The following is a 22,382-nucleotide window of genomic DNA, read 5'->3' as shown; positions in this document are numbered from 1 at the left end:
TTCTTTTTCCTCTGCAGGGAAGCCGCACGGTTTGGTGGCTGCGGCTTCCCTACAGAGGAAAAAAGGCCGTTGGCAGGCTGCTCTTTTCAGGCGGTGTCTCCCAGGGCTAAATTTCTCCCCCCCCCCCCCCCCCCCGTTTCCTGAAGGCAAACTGTAGCATTTTGCACATCCTTACAATGCATTGATAACACCTTCTGTAATTGAGTCAGTATCACTGTCATATTCTCTCCTGGGGAGAATTGAAGAGGGGATTTCATCAATTGTACTTCGTAATTCTTGAAGAAGTAGCTTTAAATCTCGTAATGGATCTTCCTTTGCTGAACTAGATCTGGATGGTATCTAGTGGAAATACAAATTGGGAAAAAATGACAACTTATATTTGTATTATGATGTTATTGAAATATACCCAAACAAACAAACAAACACCATTTTCTTTGGTTAAAAGAAAATTTGTTAAAAGCAGAGTGTGGTTTCATTTTATATTTTCTGAAATGGGGAAATTTGACAACGTGAGTCAGGTTTTAGTAACAAAGCAGCACGCAAGAAGCAAGAAAGAACACACAGCTATGGTGCACATCTGCAGCTTAAGAAACAGACTATTGTTTATGAAGCCTTAGATGCATGTCCAAATGTTGCCAGGGTGTTTAGCAATACTTACGCACAAGTAAATTTGCATAGGATTACAGCCTATACTATTTTTGACTATTGCCATAGTCAGTTAATATATTTCCCACTGATCTTTATATAAAAAAAAATACAGTACCTTTATTGTAAAGACATTAACAACTTAGTGGTAGGGTTTTTTCAATCATACACTTTAATTTGAGATAAATTAAAAACAGAATAACTACTTACAAAATTGGAAATGAAAATAGACTTGCTCCAAAGATGTATTTTTTATTTTTAAAAAAATCCAAAGAAGAAGCATGTTTTCTAGATTCTTAGTATATTAGGAAACTTACTTGTTGCTGAACTCGGCAACAGCTTTCCAATAAAGTTTTTATGTTATAGAACAGATATTTACCAGAGAGATGTGGCCTGCAAAGGCTTGGGATGCTGGGGCACTAGAGGGGTGGGAGTGTGGCAATGTGGAATGCCGCTGCTTCATCAAAGAGGAGCTCAATGTATATCCTGGACCCTGCAATTCCTGTGGAAGAGAGTTGTTATAAGTAAGCAGAATAAAAGAACTCAGCATGGAAAGCAGAAGAGGAGATGTGAGGCTCTCCTTTGTAGAAGATAAACCTCTAATTTAAAACAGATATCCAGTATCAGTTACAGCCTGCTTAATGAAAACTGCAACACATGTACTGGGCCCTGCAACAAACTCGGATGCTTGTATCTAGGCAGAAATAAGGGAAGGGTAGTATATGGGCTTATCTGCACAGGTCAGACCTATGCCCCCCCCCAGCCCCTGTTGTCCTGTTTTAGCATCAAACACATTAACTTCTCAGCAGGCACAATAGCACGGCAAGAGAAGAGTGTGCACCAGTAGGAGGGCTCGGGCCAGCATGGGGACAAGCATGCAAACACTTATCCGTTCCCGTGCCAACCCGGATGAGCACCTGGGCCAGAATGCCATGGGCTCAGCCTGTGCTATCCTGGCCCGTCTGCTCAGCCCCTGTGTTTCATGAGGCACTAATATTCATTGGTAATAAATTAGAAGTAAAAGTGTTGTAAGAGACAGGATGTGAGATGTTGTGCAATCTCACTATGTTACCTTTGATATATTTGCGAACAAGATCCATAACAATTAGCTGACAGAGGTATACCACAAAAGTGTTCCACACTAGGAAACAATCTGATTTTGAAAATTAAATTTATAAAGAAAAATGATATGCTTCCAGTGCACCTCACTGAAGCAGACTTACTTTTACATCCAAAGCGTGCTGAAGCTTGAAGCGCATAGCTTCCTGTTCCTGCTGCTGCATAATGCATTGACATTCTGCAAACTGCAGAGAAGCCTGTGTGGGACAATGTTAAGGTCTATTAAGCTTTATGATGGAACTTTGATTTGAGCATTGTTAGTAACATCTGAAGCACTTAAAAGGTTTTCTTTGTATCTTGATAGAAATGTTTTCAGAAACCTAAAACTGATCTACCAGTTTGGAATTCAATTATCTGAGGCTATGGTTGCTAGCACACTGAGGGTCAGAACTCATGAGATGACAGCAGCTACATTTGTCACAAGAAAGTAGGAATGACATTGGTCTGACGTTAACATCAAAAGGGGTACATGGGCAAGCACTCTCCTTACTTCTATGACCTATCTGTATGGTTCCACTACCAGATCAGAATGAGACAAGATCCTCTTAGAAGAGGAAGATCAATGTGGCTTTGAAAGGGAAGTCTGTGCCAATACAACCTCTGAACACAATTTTTTTGAGTACAAGTCACCAAGACTTTTCTGCACTGGTTGGTATGTCCAGGGTCAGTCTGGAGCACTAAACTCTGGAACTGGCCCTGGATTGACCATAAAGTGGCTGCACGTCCTGGGCTATACCTGGTGTGGTAATGCAGTTTTGTTTGCATGGGACAGCTGGGCTGACACTATATTAACATGGCTGTCTCAATCCCTGGCCTCCCAGTGCAGCACTGCTCCTCCAGACGGTGGGCTCACCCATGTGACCAATGAGAGGAGAAGGTAGGGGGACCCTTTGATAACATGGTAAGGGTCTCCAGAAACCCCTGCCATGTGATTGGTGTGTCCCTCTGCCCTATTTTCTCCTTCAGAGGCCTGTCCATGGAGCACCTGCAGGTAAGTAGTGAGGCAGTGGTAGCTCCAGGGACAGGTAATTCCCTTTCCCTGCTCAAATTGGGCCCATAATGTCTGCACACTGCAATACTTCACACTAACCGCAGGATTTTGTGGAAACAGCAGGCTTTCAAAAACTTTGCTAGCTCTGGGGAAAAGTCTCTTGAATCAGGGAAACCTGTGGTATTTCAGTAGAAACTGCCATACACTGTGGAGGGACAGCACCAGCATTGGGGTGAGCACAGGGTTTTTTGACCATGCAGATAAGGCCTAAGACTTTATGGAACATAAATGATCACACATCTGGCCTAGCTATCTACTTCTATAATTTTGTTGTTTGTCGTGTACCTTCAAGTTGTTTCTGATTTATGGGAACCCTAAGGGAACCACATATCATAGAGTTTTCTTGGCAAGATTTGTTCAGAAAGGGTTTGCCCTTAGGCAACCCTAAGATGAACCTATCCTAAGTTTCTTGGCAAGTTTTTTGAGAGGGGGTTTGCCACTGCCATTTCTTTTCCCCCCAAGGCCCAGGGAGTGTGAATTGTCCAAGGTCACCCAGTGGGTTTCCATGGCTGATTCCAGGGAATTTGAACCCTGGTCTCCAGAGTAGAAGTCAAGCCAGCACATCACACAGGTTCTCAATTTTGCTGGTAGCTTTCCTTGGAAAAAAATTGGTTTATGATGTGTATCACTTCAAAGTTCAATTGAATTCAATTAACTTTAGCTGGGTGATGTCCAGTGTATAGATTGGCATTTCACAGCTTCCTAAATCTGCCCTCTGTTTAACAGTAGAGCCAATTTTGGAAATAAACAGATGGAGTGAAGAAACATACCTTATCCAGTGCTGCTTCCATGGTGGCAAGTTTTTCTTTCAAACGTTTATCCTGTGACTTTAGAATTTCCAGCTCACTGGCCATTTTTGTGTTTAAAGCAGCCATACAGGTAAGTTCCTGGTTTAGCTTATTTCTCTCTTCTTTCAGATAGTGCTTCTCCTACATGGACGAAATGAAAAGACTAAAATAAGACTGATATTAAATCTTCCAAGAACTTACATTCTCAGATTTGAATTTCACAATCTAAACCTCTAACAAAAATTTGATGACACTAGGAAAGATTATGATCCCATGACCCACAATTTTATAGTGCAATGCATAAACAGTTTGTGACTGAATGCATATTTGGTGGATACAGTACTATAACTGGACATGATAACTGGTCCTAACTCAGTACTTCATTCAAAACATTTTCCAAAGGGAACTGATTTTAAAAAACAAACAAACAAACAACTTCAGAAAGATTATTTTGGGATTCACTAATTTCCTTTTTAAATGATCATAACATCGACAAGCTGCTGTTTCAAATGGTTTCTTCTTCTTCTTTATAATTCGTCCAACGAATATACTTTTATATGGATTTCAAATAGACTGTATGTTATGTCAACACTGACCTGGTTTACTTATAAGATTAAACCATAGTTTAGCAGTATGAGACTGTCTGCATCAAGCCTCAGGTGCGAGACACACAGCTCAAAATCGGCGTGTTGGCACCAAAACTAGGGTTCCAGAGCACGCAGCAACCGCACACTCCAGAACTCTGGTCTGTATGGGCGGCATCATCATGGCGGCATCCTCTCCACATTGGCGCCGCCATGATGACGCTGCCGCCGTGCAGTGTCTGCCATGCCACTTCCTGCCCATCTGTATCGGGCCTAAGTTTCATTAAAACAAGTCACCTTCCTAAATAACTTTCCTATAATAAGATTTAAAACTGGTATCATTCCACTTAAGATCCATTAGCTTTGTCCACATTTGGAAGACACAACAACCTGTGTAAAACAGGAGCAAAAACTCCTAAATTCCTCACAGTTGCATTGACTTTAGTGTTACATCTGAACAAACGCATTCTCTTAGGCAATGCTGAGATTTTCCAGTTTGGAAGGAAAAATAAGCTCATTTAATAAATACAGGAATCTAGCTTAAAAGAAAACTACATAGAAATTCCTTCAGAGGAATTTATAAAAAGGTAGTTGAAGATCTGCAACAAACACTGTGAGCCAAATAAACGTGACATTTTTCATTAAAATTGTATGCTTATACCTGGGACAACTTTACAACAACAACCCTTTCTTTCTAGTATTGTCTTGCCATTATAGAATTTGGCCTGGCCATTCCATTAAGAAAGACAGATCTAAAGTAAGTTTTTTAGCAGTTTTGACCTTAGTTGCCGTGGTCATCGCTTCCTCCAAGAACTTAATCTTGCTCTGCAAAGCATCTATCTGACCTCGCTTGGCTGTGATTTGCTTCTGCATCCCCATTGCAACTTTCATGGCTATAAAAGAGAGTAACTGCAGTGTGTTAGTGTCATCTTGGTCTGACAACAATAAAAAATTATCCGCAGGTATTATACCATGTTTTTAGTACAGACATGCCCTAAGGCTTCTAGTTCTGGCCAAAATAAGATTCTTCTAGTGGTCTGAAATAATTACTAGCAGCCAAACTTTCTGAAATCGCTTTCATGCCACTCTAGTCTTCTCTTTAAAGCATTCTAAGGAAGTTTGTAACATGAACCCAAGAGTTACTTTTTTAAAAGTAAAGGTGTTTCCAGATAGGGAAAGTGTCTCTGGAAGCTGCAGGCTTTGTATCTGTATAAATTGATTTTATTTTGGAGATCCCTATGACATTTACCTCAATCTTAGGTATTTTCTGGGGCCTCTCAGGATTACAAAAGACTTTTCATTCCCACTCCCAAGATAGATTTAAATTAAGCCACTACTTTCTGAAACGGAATTTATCTGTATTTGCCTATGTATTTGTATTGTTTTGGTAGCAAACCAAGTAAAAACAGCTAATGTTTCCAAAACACAGATCCAAAAGAGAGAGAGAGAGAGAGAGAGAGCAAAAAAGGATGTGTGTGTGTGTGTTCAAGTTGCCTGTCAATTTATAGGTCAACCCAATGCATTTCACAGGAAGCTGCTTTCAGTGGAAGTTGGTGAAAATTCATTTCTGAAATGTTGCCTGAGATTGGATGTGACATGATGAGGTGAAAGGAAAGAGGGAGGAGAAGGAAACCAGTGGTATTGCAAGAAAGGGACTGGATGCAAACCTGTGAATATGCAGGTATAATTAAAACAAAAAGAAGAACAAAGTCTCACTACATCCTGAGATTATTATTTTTTTACTCATCTGGATGCACCTTAAACAGGGAGGGGGGAAAAGCCTGGGGCTAAAATAAATGACAATCCTCCTCCTACACCAGGGGTAGGCAACCTTTTTGAGCCAGGGGCCAGGTTGCTGTCCCTCAGACAACTGGGGGGGGGGGGGGAGCAAAAAATAAATAATTAAATAATTTTTTAAAAGTTAAATAAATAAATAAACTGGGACAAATGTAGGACAAAATTTTCAGATGGAGGATAATTTTTTATAAAAAATGGAGGACACGTGAAAAAGTTTGCTGATTTTTTAAAAAATGTTATTATAAATGCATGTTTCTGAGGCTTCTATAGACAATTGCTCCCCAAAGGCCCCGGTGGCAATCGGCGGCAGGACTGGGCTGGGGCCGGTCCCAAGGCCTCGCCGGGCCGCAGGTTGCTTACCCCTGTCCTACACCAACCTTCCCTCCCCAACCCCCCTCCCCAAGTTACCATTCAGTAACAATTATAATATACTTCTAGAAGGGAAGAATTGAGTGGTGGAACCTGAGTAAACAGACCCACCTACACTGCAGTCTTGTAGTGTTTCTGACATTTCTAATGGTTGCCAACTATTTGGGGCCCACTGATCCTGGTCATGCTAGCTATAAGGCATATCAGCTCCACCAACCTTGTTTCTTTACTATTCTACACTGAATGCTCAGTTCTGATTCATTAACATTCATGTGAAAATCTGTATTAAAACATCAAATGAAGAAATAAAGCCAGTTTATAAGCTGCATCCCTCATAATGGGAAAAACTACACAATTCTACAAAAAAGAAATAAATTCCATGATTACCATGGCCATCAGACCCCTCCATAGTCTTTAAGGTGGCCCTTGTTTGTTCCAGTTCAATCTGAGCCGATTTCAGTTGTAACTTCAGTTTGTTCACTGCAGCTTCCATCTCTTCACTTTTTTCTCGGAAGTCACTTTTTATAACTTCAGATTCCTCTGCAAGGCAACAGAATCAGAATGAAGGCATGGAATTATGTATTGGTGAATGTATATGAGTGAAATTAATAAGAAGTCAATGCAGATATCTCAGGGACCAGTTGAGAAAAATCCTTATTTGAAGTTTCAGATGAAGCATGCTACGAAATGCAGCAGATGTAAGATAGGCTGCATCTGCACTGCAGAAATAATACAGTTTGACACCACTTTAACTGCCATGGCTCAATACTATGGAATCCTGAGATTTGTAGTTTGTTGAAGCACCAGAGGATAAATATCTCACAAAACTGCAAATAGCAGAATTCCATAGCATTGAGCCATGGCAGTTAAAGATGTGTCAAACTGCATTATTTCTGCAGTGCAGATTCAGCCACAGACTAAGGGTACAATGGTAGCTATGCTGGCTGGACAATTAGGGTGGTTTTAGTCCAATACATCTGTAAACCATCAAGTTGGGAAACAATATTCCAGGATTACGCTCTTTATTTCTTACCTGTCCTTCTTTCTCCCAAACCTATTTTTGTCACTCAAATGCCCCTTCTTTTATTTTGATTCGTCCTCTTTTCCCCCACATTCTTAAGTTTCATCCGTCTACTCTCTTTCCTATCTTCTATCACTTGATTTGATTTTGCATTTTGTCCTGCTTTTCTATATACACACAGCAGCATGATTACTTAAAAATAGCATCAATAGAGAAGAATGAACAACCTGCAAGGGTAGCAAGCTCAAAGCGACTAATTTTTACTTCATTAACAAGCTCCTCTCTTTCCAGTGTCATCTCTTTCAGTACTCGGAGCCTCTCAGAGTTTGTATTCATCAGTTTCACCCTTTCCAATTCCATCTCACTTAGGCTGGCTTCCAATTCACGGAGGTGGCAGTCTTTCTTGTCCTGCAAAATCTAGAAAAAACAAACTAATTCTTATACCCCATGACTGTGGGTTGTCTGATTCTAAGATCCCATGACAAATACCAAAGTTCTTTCCTAAAAAAGAATTACTACTCCCTGCCCTAGAATCCAGTGAAACATACAAACCTTAAATTCTTGGATTTCCAGTTTCTTGTCATTGACCTCTTTCAAAAGCTGAGCATTTTCTACCTCCATTGCACCAGATGCCCGGCTATGCTGGCCTATGATCTGGGTCATATTCTCGATTTGCTTCCGTAGGATCTCAACCACCTTTTCCTTCTCCATCAGCTGCACCTTCAAGGATTCACACTCTGACTGCACACTCCGTAGGTGATCACCTTCATTTTTCAGTTGTTGGAGCTCATGTAATTTGCCATCCACTCGCCCACGAAGCTTCTGGATTTCCTCATTTGTCATCTCAATCACTGATTCCTTCTCTTGCAGGCACAATGTCAGCTCAGACACTTGTCTCTCTGCTGCCTCTAAGCTTATCTTTTTTTCTGTCAATTCTTCTACAACGTTGCGGAGCATTTCTTTGGTTGACTCCTGTTGGGCAGTCATGGAGGCCACTTTCTCTATACTTTCGTTCTTTTCTTTAATGGCAGACATCTGGAGAGGGGGAAAAAGCGTTTCCTAATTGCTTTCACTAACCAAGGGATGTTATACAAATTTAAGTATAATTAGGGTAAGGGAAGAGGCAATTCTGAGCAAGAGGAGATGTGGATGAGTTTTTCTCCACTCTACTCAAAAGTTTCAACTCAGCATAGACTTGATGCTTTTGTTAGTTATCTCTGCCAATTAACTCTTTTATCTGGAAACTTACTAATCACTTGTCAATTTGCCACTTCCAACTTACTCACCTATGTCCAGCCAGATCTTTCCTTTAAATAGGGAAGCATGTGCTTCCCTGTTTACACAGATACTTACTAGTACACAGAGCTTGCCAGTCCTCTGTGACAGTGTTAGAGCCTGGACTGATCCCTTATCTGAAAAACGTCTAGGTAGTTATAACCAGACAAATGCTCTGTCCTTTGCACCTTTGTGGCACTTTTTAGTCATCCCATCCTTCCAATCCCCTGCATATACTTCTTTCACAGATTTATGATATATTCAAGCCTTATAAAATTCAAATGAATTTTTCATCTACATACCCTCAATTCCTGTTCCACTTTAATTACTGAAAACTAACCCAAACTGAAAGGTTTTATACTGTTTCCAAAACACAGATTAACTTAGTGTAGAACAGGCACCACTTTACATGCCCTCATTATATGTTTCATTTCCACAACAGATCTGTGGAGAGAGACTAGACTCAGAGAGGTAATGACCAATGGATTTGTGGCTGCATGAGGATTTGAATCCAGCTCCCCACAACTAATCAAACATGTTAACCATTACATCACACTTGAACTACACTTCTCAGATCAGTTCAAGCAGATGCTGCTCCATTGCTTTGTTCTATAGCTTTTACTTACAGTCATGAGAGTTAATAATTGTTCTAGTAAAAGCTAAAGTGGCCAGAGCCATTCTAATTGATACCAGGTTCAGACCAATGATTCCAATTTTCCTACCATTAAACTCACATACACATCCCACTTTTGCTTTTACCATAAAGCAACAATGCCATCAACAGGCAGCTGAAGAAATAACCACAGATTATTCTCTAAAATGCTTCCAGTCCATCCAACCAGTCACACACATGGCATATCAGTTTCATAGTGGGATAGTTCTATAGAGATATAACTCACTGTTCTTGCCTTGTCCATTTCCAATTAGATTTTTAATAAAGCATCAATTTGGATTTTTAAAATGTTTAATTGCTGCATGAAGGATGGGGAGCCTATAAAGAGCTGTGTCCGACCCACAGAATGGTGGTTTCCTGTGCCCTTTGTTGGTCTAAGAGTGGCATATGCTTCCAGATATAACTAAAAGAAAGCTCTCTCAATCATCAGGAGTTTGAGAATATAACATGGTATAAATTTTTCAGTGCATATATTTCCCTTTGCCGGTTTTTAGCTTTGGGCATCACTCCTTACCTGTCGTTCCATTTGTTCCTGGCTTTCCATCTTCATGGACTTCACTAAGGAATCCATGCGCTGCAGTTCCATGTTCTTGTTGTCAAGTTCTCTCCGCAAATGATCAATGGTGATGCTGCTGCCTGTGTCTCGATCCCAGAGCCGTTTATTCTGCTCTTTTTCTAGAGTGAGCTCCATATCCTTCCTGTGCAGCTCACACTGCAAAGCAAAGCAAAGCAAAGCAAAGCAAAGCAAAGCAAATAAATAAATATTTTAAAAATCCAAGCATCAGACAGTAATTTTACCATTTGCTCTGCATTTTAAAAAGCAAAGAAGCTTCACATTCATCATTATTAAATTACTCATATTGTACTGTATCTACACAGCCAAAGTAAGCCATATGCTAAAAAAAAATCCTAAATAGCCACCTCTGCTTCAAATTAATCCACTAATTTAATCAAAATATCATGCAGTGATATAAAGTTTTCTTATTCTGCATAGAGATGGACACAGCTGAGCTAATAATGCCTGAACAGAGCTTGGAAGTAAAGTGTTACAACATAATGCTTTAATTGTATAAAATTACTTCCACTCTTAACAATTGTCAAAGACCATCGATCTCCCTCTTGACATACTGAGGGCCTAGGTAACTCACTCAGCAACGAAGAAGGAGGCTCCAATATTAGTTTTCACAGGGAACCTACTTCTGAAAATTGGTCTTTACTCTCTTGTCTTTCTCTAAGACAAATTGGAAGCCATGCAGGACTTCTCTAAAAGACTTTTGCTTCAGCTTACAGGCTTACCAACTTTAATGTATATGAGAATGATAATGTGCCCCCAAAGCATAATGAAATTATTTCTGTCCTAAATGAAGCTCAAAGAGGATAAGAGGCAAAACTCTGTTGTGGAAATGAACATCTAATCGTGTGTGTCTACCGTGTTTGTTTTGTACACAGTTAAAGCCCCTTCCTAGAACTACTTCATGAGTTTTAAACATGTCTAAAAATGATCTACGTAACTTCTTCCCCTCAAATCCTGAATAGCAAATCCTTAAACATTAGAGGGTTTATTTGCTAGTGGCCCTCCACGGATTCTGTATCCATGGATTCAACCATCCATAGCTTGAAAATATATATATATTTAAAATTCCCAAAGTGCTGTTATGACCTAAAAGCGTTACCCAGCTCAGGTCTAGGCTATCTGAAGAACCATATTCTCCTATATGGTGCTGCCCCTGTTCTGAGATCTTCTGGGGTGGCCCTTCTCTCTGTCCCACCACTCTCATAAATACGGTTGGTGGGAACAAAAGACAGGACCTTTTCGATGGCAGCTCCCATTCTTTCCAAAAATTCCTTTCCAGAGAAGCTAGACTGGTCCCCTACTTGCTTTATTTCTGCAAGCAGGTGAGAAGCTTTTTGTTTTGACTAACTTTGGAGGGCTGACTGCTTAAGAGGGAATGGGCCTTGTATGATATGCTGGCTTTTCTATTTGCTGTTTTCTTTTTAATGGTTTATATTTAACAAGTTTTAATTCTCCCACAGTTTAACTACAGTTTCAACTTTTGTATATTGCAAATTTTTAGCTTTTTTAAAAATAAGCTGCCTTGAATCCTGAATTGGGAAAAATATAGGATATTAATGCTGCTGGTGGTGCTGGTGCTGCTACTGTTACTAATAATAATTTTGTCTTAGATTCCTACCTTTAACTCCTGAACCTGATCATCTAAGTTTCCGGTTTCCTGGCTGTACTGATCCCTTTCACTTTGAGCCTCTGCCATTTCAGAGTGAACCAGATGCAGCTGTTTCTCAAGATCTTCTATCTACAATATTAATACAAAGACAATCCACAATCACAGAGAATCTTGCAGCAACTTTTCTACTCAGATGAGCAGCACAGTAGAGATGTGGCATGAGCAGAAATGTGGTAGTGAAGGCACAGAACTCAGGTTCCTGTGAATCTCATAATAGGTTTGGGGTTTTTTTTGTTGCTTAGGTAAGCAACTATTTCAGTTTTGAATGGCTGGCATCCATAGTTTTTTGTGGGTTTTTTGGGCTATGTGGCCATGTTCTAGAAGAGTTTATTCCTGATGTTTCACCAGCATCTGTGGCTGACATCTTCAGATAAAGTTATTAGATGTTAGTTGTTTGCTGAAATAGTGGAAACCAAATGGGGGCAAATGGGATTCGAAGAACTTGAAGGAACTATTTTAGGCTCCTGCATTATTTTCCACTCTTCTCAATGGCAGACAAAATCAAAATTATATTAAACAGTAAGAATAAATCAATTATATACAGTATGAAGTTTTCTTAGTCACAAGAAGTTCGTTTCTTCTTGGAGAATCATGTTTTTTTCAGTACAGAATCTGAATTACCTACTTTTTGAAAGACTATACAGCTCAAGGAAAGTGACTGGAAACAATTCTCATAAACCTAAAGTCACTCCACTGTATATGCTACATTAAATGCAGAGGAAAACAATTTATTCTTTTCACAGAGAATGTTTTATAGCTGGTGCCTATGGGATTGCCCTTCTCTGTTTAGGCAGATTGGTGGTGGATTTATTTCCCAAAAATGGCTAAACAGTAACTGGATGGCCATCCATTGGGAGTGCTTTGATTGTGTATGTCTGCATGGCAGGGATGGACTGGATAGTCCTTGTGGTCTTCCAGATCTATGATTCTGTGGTGCTGGGTTGCAGCAGCATATCCACAATGAACAATGCAATTCCAAGAAAGAGTAGGAGTACCTATTGCTTTGTATCCATTATCTGTGCAAGTTAAGAACTCATCAAAGAACTCACTGCATTACTTTCAAACACTCTGAAATGTTAGTGAGAAATCTACATCTTGGAATTATTTATAAGAGAGAGTATCACTCATGTTACAAGACAATCCAGCTTTCACTCAAATGGAGAAACCTGCCAAGCACAGTGTTAGCAGTTGTTAAGAAGCCTTTGGGATTAGAAGTCAAATGGCAATGTATGAGTAACTGCCCGTAAAAAGTAAAATCAGAAGTATAACTTTTCTCAACCAGCTTGGGGAATGGCATGAAACAGAAAGAAAAAAAAGACCCTCAAAATGATTTAGCCTGAGCATAGTTCATTCAACAGCTGAAGAAGGTTAGTTGAGGAGCATACATTTCTGATAAGTTTGTTGCTTAATTTGTGTCAGAAACACAAACATGAAGAAGAAAGGCACATGCAAACAACAAATTTCATTCTGGTGTATTCATCAGTACTGTAGTGCTGAACGTGGAGTTCAAAATCCACATAATATAACTACGTTTTGCACTTACCTTGTCCTGAGATGTTCTCCTTGATTCTCGCAGCTCAGAACGTAACTGAGACACAGTGCTTTCCAGCTGATTGATCTGGCGCATATACAATGAATTTTGATTTCTTGCTTGTTCTCTAAGAAATAAAGAAGAACAAGGAGAGAAAAATAAAAGAAGCCTGAAACAAACAAACAAAAAAGAAAGTTGGATACATACAGGGATGTGTAGCAGTTTGCAGGGACAACCAAGGGTGTCTTTGGGAGGTACAGGGGGTTCTGACTGCACCATGTGACACCTCAGAGGGGGTGAACACCTGATGGGTCAGTAACTCACTGTCCACCCCAAGACACCCAAACCTTTCCTCCAGCCAGGGCAGCTCTGCCGCCTATTGCCTGCGGCTGCTGGTGGAGATAGGGTGCTTCTGCCATTTGGCAGTCCCTTCTGGGTTTGGCAGAGTTGCTGACTGGGCCAGGAAAGGGATGTGATGACAGTAGCAGAAGTATCAGTGGCAACAGACTCCTCCACTTCTGCAAACGGAAAAGTGTTTATGGCCACCCCGCCATCACTGCCCTTTCCCGCCTGGCCAGCAGCCCCGCTGGACCTGAGTTACTACACTGGGGCAACACTAATCCTAGTGACACCACTGAGGATAGCCACTGACTCAAGGAGTTCAGCAAATTCAAGGAGCACCTATCCATCAGCAGTATGGGCTACAAAACCTAATGGAAGTTCCAAGTTTCAAATCAGGCATGTCTGTGCCAAATGCTGACTGGAACAAACAGGAAAAAGGCTGTGGGTTTCTTGTCCTGTTTGTTGCCCTTCCTGAATAATCTGATTGGCTACTCTTAGAAAGAAAATGAATTAGAAAACCAGGGATCTTCCCATGTTCAAACGAGAAATGAAATTAAGAAAATGAATGAGCGAATGAAGAAATGAGTGTGAAAAATCAATAAAATAGATTTACTGTTATTTGCAATGACTCATACAATGAACTGTATACAATATTAAGCCAGACTGGTTTATTGGTAACAAGTAGCATGCAAACTTGATCAACTAAAGTATTCAGAAACCATACAAAGGGAGAAAAAAAATCAGTGATGTTTAGGAACCTGGACTCCTGACTAATCTTTCCTCTTATAATACAGAGTTAGAAGCCAGGGTCTGAAGCTAACTGATGGATCCAGGTTGAAGCAATAAGCCTTAAAAACTAATAAGTTCTATCTGCAGAAGTGTTGGTGCACTGCAACCCATTGCAATCCAAGCATGTTAGAGAAACAGCAAAACCACTCTAAATTCACTCCAAATGTTACATTTTCTCTAACATGTTTCTCTTTACTTTATTGAACAAAGAGGAGCCAGATTGGAGTGATGGGGTATCAAGAGCCTAATCAGTTAACCAGAATGTCCAGTATGAAGGCAGCCAGTGACTTATGACATAGCTGGAAAAATACTTCCAAATACCAAGGAAAAGTCTCAATTATTTTGGAGGCAGTATAAGATTTTTGAGGTGTCAGTTCTACATAGGTCTATGAAAGGAAAGGTAAAATATAAGACCAGGTACTTGGAATTGTACCACCTATAGCCTACTGTGCATGTGTCATGGAATAGCTCCTTTTTCTTTGTTTATGGTGGGAAGGCAAGTGGGGACTTTCCCTATTTACTTTTTTCCTATCCTAGAGTAATTTCAGAAAGTTAATTAACTTTGAAGCAAATTTTTACTGATATGTGCAATCAAAGTAGGGGATTATTGTTTTAGTAAACTTGCAGTGATATACTTGTAGAACAGTACAACTGAGAGACATACTGCACAATTTCCAGCTGGCTTTGGATATTGCTTGCATGGCTGTGGGAAGCAGTAGCATTCTCACTCAGTGCTTCCAATTCCCTTTCATGTTCACTGATCAGCCTCTCAATACTGTGATTGAAAAACAAAGAGAGACAGCATTAATTACATCAGTGATCTGTTTGCACAGAAGCAGGTGCAAAACATTTGATTGCACTCTAGCGTTACCAATAAACAGAATCTAAGGACTTGTCTACATTGGTTGCTTAATCCGGGGCTACATTCTAAACAGTTTAAATAAATTTAAAATACAAAAAGTAAAGAACAATGTACCTCTCATGATGCTGTTGAAGCAAAATTTCAGTTTTGGACTGGGACTCTCTCTTCATTTGTTCCAGTTGTTCTTCAAGCTGTTATTAATAAATTAATTAATGACAGCTGTAAACAATTCTTCTTACATGAAAAGAGCATGTAAAGCAAAATGTGTTCCTTGGGCCACATTAGTTCCCAGGGACTTCAACGCAGACCCCAACACCTTTTTTTAAATTAAGTATTTCACTGAAAAAGCAAACCTGCACCTTCCACAGGGGCAGTGAAGGACAATGTTACCACATTGTTTTAGGCCAGGAATGCCTTTCCTTCCCAAACCAGAACTGTTCAAAATGTCATTAAACTGTCCCTTGCAGCCCCCAAATTATTTTTTAATTGTTCATTTTTTTCAAAATAAATTTACAAAAATAATGAGAAAAGGTGCATAAGAGGAGATGCAATTCTCCAGGTCGTGTGTGTGTGTGTGTGTGTGTGTGTGTGTGTGTGTGTGGCTCCAGACCTGAATTAGTTGCCCATTCCTGATGTAAAAGACTGAAGGCACTGTTGGCTATCTATAGCACATGGATGTTAACACTACAATGAAAGAGAAATTAAAAATGTGTTTATTCAGGGTTGTTACAAACATACCATCAAAGATTTCCTTATGAATTTGGAAGTGTTACTTTTCTTGACCACAACTTCCTGAATCCTCCAGCCAATATCAGATTCTGAGAGCAACAATCTTAAAAGGTAACCTTTTCAAACAGTTCTTTCTTATTATTGCAGCACCAGTGATATGTATGCTGAAGAACTCCATTTACTCAGGCTATGAGACCTTTACAATGTGGAGGCCTACTACCACACTGCAGTCTCTATGCAAGCTTTGTTTAGCCATGGAATTACCCAGCACAATTTTATCCTGAGATACTGATTGTCCTGCAGGCTGAAGTCAATGATTATGCTAACTAAAATACATTTTGTATGTCTGCTAGAACTGTCCCAATGCCATTAGTATTAGTGTATAGGCTTTCTCATAGCCTTTGCAATTTCCAATAAACCATGAGCCATTCAGATTGGAAACTGAATCTGGAGCCACTCCAATGAAATTAAGTGCATTTGGCAACAGTCATGGAAAGAAAAACCACTGTAAGATGATACACGAAATGCCAAGAACATTTAAAAACAAATTACACAATATCAGTTTACATTAAAATGTCTTACGTCTATTATTAGATTTATTGTAAATTGCTTTGAACATGTTAGGTTTAATGCAAAGTTTGACCTTGTGTGTTTATTTTTTATGTATAAATAATATCTCCTGGACCTGGGGATGGGAGGCTGAGTCAAGATCACATCCACAAGAAGGGGATGCTGTGATTGATTGAAGATCTGACTGATGTTTCCTTCTCTTGCAAAGAGTAGTTTGGATGATTTTTGTAGGTCCATGACAGTGGCACTCAGTAGTTGCTGCTAATATACAGATTGAGCCTCCCTTATCCAAAATGTTTGGGGACAGAAGTGTTTTGGGTTTTGGAATATTTGTATATACATAATCTTGAAGATGGGGTCCAAATCTAGACATGACACTCATTAATGTTTTATACACCTTATGCACATAACCTGAAGGTAATTTTATGCATAATATTTTAATAATTTTTGTGCATGAAACACTGAACTCTCAGAAAGCAAAAGTGTCATTATCTCAGGCACCCATGTGGACAATTTTGGAATATTTCAGATGTTGGCATTCCGGATAAGGGATACTCTGTGTGTGTATGTATATCTCTCTGTGCGTGAGCAAGGTGAAACTAAGCAATATTAAATGTGACAAGCTTCTCTGAAAGGTTGGTTCATGTTTTCCAAATAGATTAGTGAATATTAAGAATGATTGTCAACAACCCTATATTAATTTTATAGTACTGTAGTGATACTTTTTATTTTTAGAAAAAGTTTTAATCTGTCTTTTAAGTTATTAACCCACTGTTCTCACTGCCACTCAGGGTTGGCATAGTTTCTGAGGAAAACAGTGTAGTGTTATGTGAACAGATATAACTTTTCAAAATTGAAATCCCATTTTTCTTGTGGGAGGTAATGGTGTTATGAATGCAGTAGTTAGATAATTCTGCCGCTGTTGTCTACTTTTAACTTTAATCATGCTAGCATTTGAAGAAATTGTTTGGAAGCAGACAGAAATGCAGAAACCTGAAACTGTATTTGTTTCCTGACACATCCTTACTGTTCATCATGAACTGTGGTGGTGTAGTGGTTTAATGCCTGTACTGCAGCCACTCACTCAAAACCATATGGTTGCAAGTTCAATACCAGCAAAAGGGCTCAAGCTTGACTTAGGCTTGCATACTTCCGAGGTCGCTAAAATGAGTACCCAGATTGTTGGGGGCAATTATCTTACAGTTGTAAACCGCTTAGACACTGTTAGTTCAGTATGAAGCAGTATGTAAATGAAGCTGTTTGTTTTGTTTTGTTCCCAGTAATCATACATTTTCCTCTGCCTGGATCTAATGCTACTGTCTGTCACCTTCCATTCCAAGTCATAACAATGAGAGATTAGAGAAAACTAGTGCTTTAAAAAGGTGCAAAACATATTGCCTATGGTGTGTACACTCATCCTACTATCTCACATAAAGCTTCTTAGTTTTTCTCAGGGTTTGCAAAACAGCTTTGGACAGATACAAAACTGGGATTAAAGAACAGCATGTGCACATGCAATGGCAACAGTGCTTTCATCTTACCGCTTTTAATGTAGAAACAGATTGCCTATATTCCAGGGTACTGGAGTTGGATCCAGGATCTGCCATTTGCTAGCAAACTATTCCCATGCCATATCCAGCTTTACAGGAATCAAAGTTATTCCAGTTTTGACACAAGGGTTTCCTGGCCTGGCCTCAAACCTACTTAGAAGCAAAATTCAGAACAGCCTTGTTGGCACTTAAACCCATGCACTTTCAAAAGACCAAAATGCATTACTCTGCCCTAGGGTTGTGACTAATGATATTGGCCATCAACTGAAAAAATGACAACAAGTAATCCACTATGGTTACCTGTATCTATCATATGAAACAACAAAGTGTATCCAGTGTCAAAGTGACAGCAGCAGGGAGGTGCTGTGGGCCTGTATTGTGCTCCCATCAGATGAATAAAATCAGTGTATCAATGTGATTCTAATCACACCACATGTTCTCTTTCAATCTGTTTCTCTACCACACATACTACAAACATACTGCTGAGTCCTATGCAATCTTTGTGCAATACGCAATGTGAATAGAAGGACACTTACTGGGGCAGTCCTTCCTCTGAGGCGCAACACCTCAGATTCTAGGTCTCGCAGAACTTTGCTGAAAGCAGTGGGCAGGTTACAAATGTGGAGATTAGCAATGCTCTCATGTTCATAGACTTTCTTGCTCATGTCCTCTTCATACTTCAGTAGGGCATTCCGGAGTTCTTTGAACACATCTTCGTGACCCTGTACCATCGTCTTCAGATGTTCTATTTGGTTGTTGGCCTCCTTCAACATTTCCTCTTGAAGCTGGTTGGCTGTTTGCAGTTCATTAACTGTAGTCTTCATCTGGCAGTTGAGATCTTCTTGGGTACGGGACTCCTTTCGTCTGTTTATTGGAAAGAGAAGCAGCCAATAACCAATCTAGGCAACTCTGTATGTTTCAGTACATAAAAAACAGCTTCCCATTCTCCTCAACATCAGAATACAAATGTATGCTTCCCTGGGCAAGGGGACCTAAATATGAGATACCACTAGAGAGAAGGCTTGTATTTGTCATTTATGCAAGAGCTTCCTGAATAGGAAAAATCATGATCACAGCCTCTTCTGATGATTTCAGGATTCAAGGAAGAAATTTAAGTTACCAGGAATAGACATTACAGTTATATGCACCATCAGCAGGTGTGGGGGTTTTAAATTGTAATTTTTAATTGTTTGATGTTTTATTTATACTGTAGGAATCCACTTTGATTCCTTTGTGAAAAAGCAGAATACAAATAAATAAAAATAAATATATTATTATTATTGCTTTCCTGAGAGCCAACTTGGTGTGATGGTTTGAGTGTTGAATTACCACTCTGGAGACCAAGATTTAAATCCCTGCTCAGCTATGGAAACCTTTGGATGCCCTTGGGCAAATCACACTCTCTCAGCCTCAGAGGAACACAAAGACACCCTCCCAAACAAATCTTGCCAAGAAAACCTTGTGACAGGTTCACCTCAGTGTTCCCTTAAGTCAAAAACAACTTGCTTTGCTGATTCAAAAGACAAAGCTTCAATAAACATTAGAATCACAGACCAGGAAGGGATCTCATGGGTCAAGTTCAGCTGCCTGCTCTGTGAAGGATTTCTAGTTAGAGCACCCCCAACATTCTTTTTTCAAAGACCTCCAAGAAGGAGAGCTACCACCTCTCTAGGCAATTGGTTCCACTGCCAAACTATTCTCACTCTCAAGAGGTTCCTTCAAATGTTCAATCAAAATCTACCCTCCTGTAACTACAAACCATTAGACCTGATCCTACCCTCTAGGGCAGTAGAGAACCAACCTGCCACCTCCTTTCTGTGACAGCCTTTAAAGCAGGGGTAGGCAACCTGCGGCCCGCGGGCCGGATGCGGCCCGGTGAGGCCTTGGGACCGGCCCCAGCCCAGTCCTGCCGCCGATTGCCACCGGGGCCTTTGGGGGGCAATTGTCTATAGAAGCCTCAGAAACATGCATTTATAATAACATTTTTTAAAAAACCAGCAAATTTTTTCACGTGTCCTCCATTTTTTATAAAAAATTATCCTCCATTTGAAAATTTTGTCCTACATTTGTCCCGGTTTATTTATTTATTTAACTTTTTTAAAATTATTTAATTATTTATTTTTTGGCTCCCCCCCCCAGTTGTCTGAGGGACAGCAACCCGGCCCCCGGCTCAAAAAGGTTGCCTACCCCTGCTTTAAAGAGTCCAATCGTGTCATCCCTTAGTCTTCTCTTCACCAAGCTGGTGGAGCCCAGCTCCTTCAACCTCTCCTCATATGTTTTGTTCTCCATAACTCTTATTATCCATTTTACCCTTCTTTGAATCTGCTCCCACTTGTCAATAACATTCTCAAAATGAGGCACATAGTTCTCCAGATGCAACCTGTTCCGTTGACTTCATCTTTATTACAGTCATAGACCAGCACAGGTAAAAAGGGTGAAACTTAAACAGAACAGACTATAATTGGATTGTTGCTTCCCTTGACTTGGAAGCAAAGGGGCTGTGCATACAGCCCTGAAGGGGTAGCCTCCAGCTGCCCCTTCTTCAGCTGGATCGGGGCTGTGACAACCGCACACCGATGCCCCAATCCGGCCTTTCCAGAGTGTGACAGTTGCAACAGTGTGGCTATATGCCGCTCCTTTGGCGCTGCATCATATGGACGCAGCACCGGAGGAGCACAGTGATGCAGTGCACTGCGTGGAGCAGTGAACAGCATCACGGCACGCTGGGGAGATGGAGTCATGGTGTGCGACGTGAGGACGGTACACCCCAACTGCGCCCCCATGCCAGCCCAATGTGCGGGTATGTATAGGGCCTATGTTTCTATTAATGCAGTCTAAAATAGCATTTCCCTTCTTTGCTGCACCATTTCACTGCTGGCTCATGTTCAATTTATGATCAACAATAATTTCAAGGTCCTTTCGCATCCCTACCCACATATTTTCCACCCCTCACAGAGAGTAAAGAAAGAAAGAAAAATCCTCCATTAACACCAGTGGAGTCTTGCACCTTTATCTCCCCATTCAAGAAGTGGTGGTGGATTTGGGGCGGGGGGGTGTGTGTGTGTGTGTCTAGACAGCAAAGCTGAATCATCCTCTAGTTGCATGCAATGAGTCTGATCTAAAGACTATCCCCGAAGAACATTTAACACAGCATGTAGTTTAACTATTTATTTATTAATGTATCACTTTTTATTTTTAAAATTTCAAAGCAGTTTTTAACAAATACAATACACCTTATATTTAAAAATAGTATAAAACTAAACCCATTAAAACAATTCAGTGGAAACTTAGGGGTAACTGGTAACAGTAAGAATCAGGAAAATGCATGTATAAACTTGTTAATAATTAGCAGACAGGGGAAATACCCAAGAATAGGTGCCTGCCTAATCTGAGTGGGAAGGCTCTTCTACATAACTGGTGCCACCACAGAGAAGGTCCTCTGCAACACCCTAACAAATGAGCTTCACTTTGCTATGGTATGGAAACCAGAGCACACCCCCATCCTACTGAATGTAAAGACCAAGGCAGCATGTGTGGTGCATAAGCCTGTCTCCAGAATCCTTTCTGTGCCTCCCTCCACACCAATTATTTTAAAGCTCAACCATAATGCTGCAGTCAGTAGAAATGACAACTGTAGCAATTTCTAATTCACAGTGAGCAGGCTTACCTGAGATCAGCAATCGACTCTTTCTCTCTGTTCGCTTCCCGAAGGTTTGCCTGCAACTCGAGTATTGTTTGTCTTAAACTGAATTTCTGTTGCTCATGTTGTTCTGTAGCCTGTGGGAGAAAAAACTAAATCACAACATTCTTCTGAATACTGGGCTGAATATAATTTAGAAGAAAGGGGATAGTGCTGTACCAAAGACCTTCAGAGTAGAAGCAGTCCGTTAACTGTAACTAGAAGAAGGTGTTGTTAACTTCCATCAAATGAACTTTGACTTATGACAACTCCATGAATGAGAGCCCTCTAAGTCACCCTCTCATCAATAATCCTGCTCAGGTTTTGCAAATTCAGGGCTGTGGCTTCCTTGATTATCCAGTCTATCCATCTGGAATGTGGTCTTCCTTTTTTGCTACTGCCTTTTATCTTACAAAACATCATTATCTTTTCTAGTGAGTCATGTCTTCTCATGATATGGTCCAAATACGGCAGGGTCAGTTTAATCATCTTGGCTTCTAGGGAGAGTTCAGGCTTGATCTGCTCAATAACTCATTGATTTGCCTTTTCAGTAGTCCACAGTATCTGTAAAACTCTTTCTGAGTGCTCTCCCTGCTCCATTCACAAGCCAGCTATGCCAGCAGATAGTTCTTACTGAGCATGACAATCCACGAGAAGGCCCTCATATCCCTAATCTGACATATATCATATAAACATGTGCATACCCATGTCCCACACCTCACAAATAATGCCTCAGATCTTAAGATGCAGCTGCGGGGGGGGGGG

At 40.3% G+C, this 22,382-nt stretch overlaps 1 protein-coding gene across 4 annotated transcripts in view; it reads right to left on the bottom strand.

The window, feature by feature from the left end:
• CCDC158 (coiled-coil domain containing 158) overlaps positions 1-22,382 on the bottom strand; it is a 49,264-nt gene that overhangs the window by 9,639 nt on the left and 17,243 nt on the right. For all 4 annotated transcript variants that reach the window (XM_042467281.1, XM_042467279.1, XM_042467280.1 and 1 more), the window contains 15 exons: positions 21,606-21,715; positions 18,475-18,802; positions 15,204-15,280; positions 14,892-15,002; positions 13,109-13,223; positions 11,515-11,634; positions 9,837-10,034; positions 7,927-8,409; positions 7,602-7,791; positions 6,741-6,893; positions 4,968-5,080; positions 3,586-3,744; positions 1,869-1,961; positions 1,025-1,147; positions 176-339 (listed from right to left, as the gene is read on the bottom strand). In XM_042467281.1, the coding sequence (XP_042323215.1) occupies positions 176-339; positions 1,025-1,147; positions 1,869-1,961; positions 3,586-3,744; positions 4,968-5,080; positions 6,741-6,893; positions 7,602-7,791; positions 7,927-8,409; positions 9,837-10,034; positions 11,515-11,634; positions 13,109-13,223; positions 14,892-15,002; positions 15,204-15,280; positions 18,475-18,762 (2,387 nt within the window). In that variant the 5' untranslated portion in view covers positions 18,763-18,802; positions 21,606-21,715. The remainder of the gene's footprint in view (positions 1-175; positions 340-1,024; positions 1,148-1,868; positions 1,962-3,585; positions 3,745-4,967; positions 5,081-6,740; positions 6,894-7,601; positions 7,792-7,926; positions 8,410-9,836; positions 10,035-11,514; positions 11,635-13,108; positions 13,224-14,891; positions 15,003-15,203; positions 15,281-18,474; positions 18,803-21,605; positions 21,716-22,382) is intronic.

Source organism: Sceloporus undulatus, chromosome 5 (assembly GCF_019175285.1).
Source record: "Sceloporus undulatus isolate JIND9_A2432 ecotype Alabama chromosome 5, SceUnd_v1.1, whole genome shotgun sequence".
In the NCBI taxonomy this organism is placed as follows: Eukaryota; Metazoa; Chordata; class Lepidosauria; order Squamata; family Phrynosomatidae; genus Sceloporus; species Sceloporus undulatus.
This window is presented reverse-complemented; position numbering and strand designations above follow the sequence as displayed.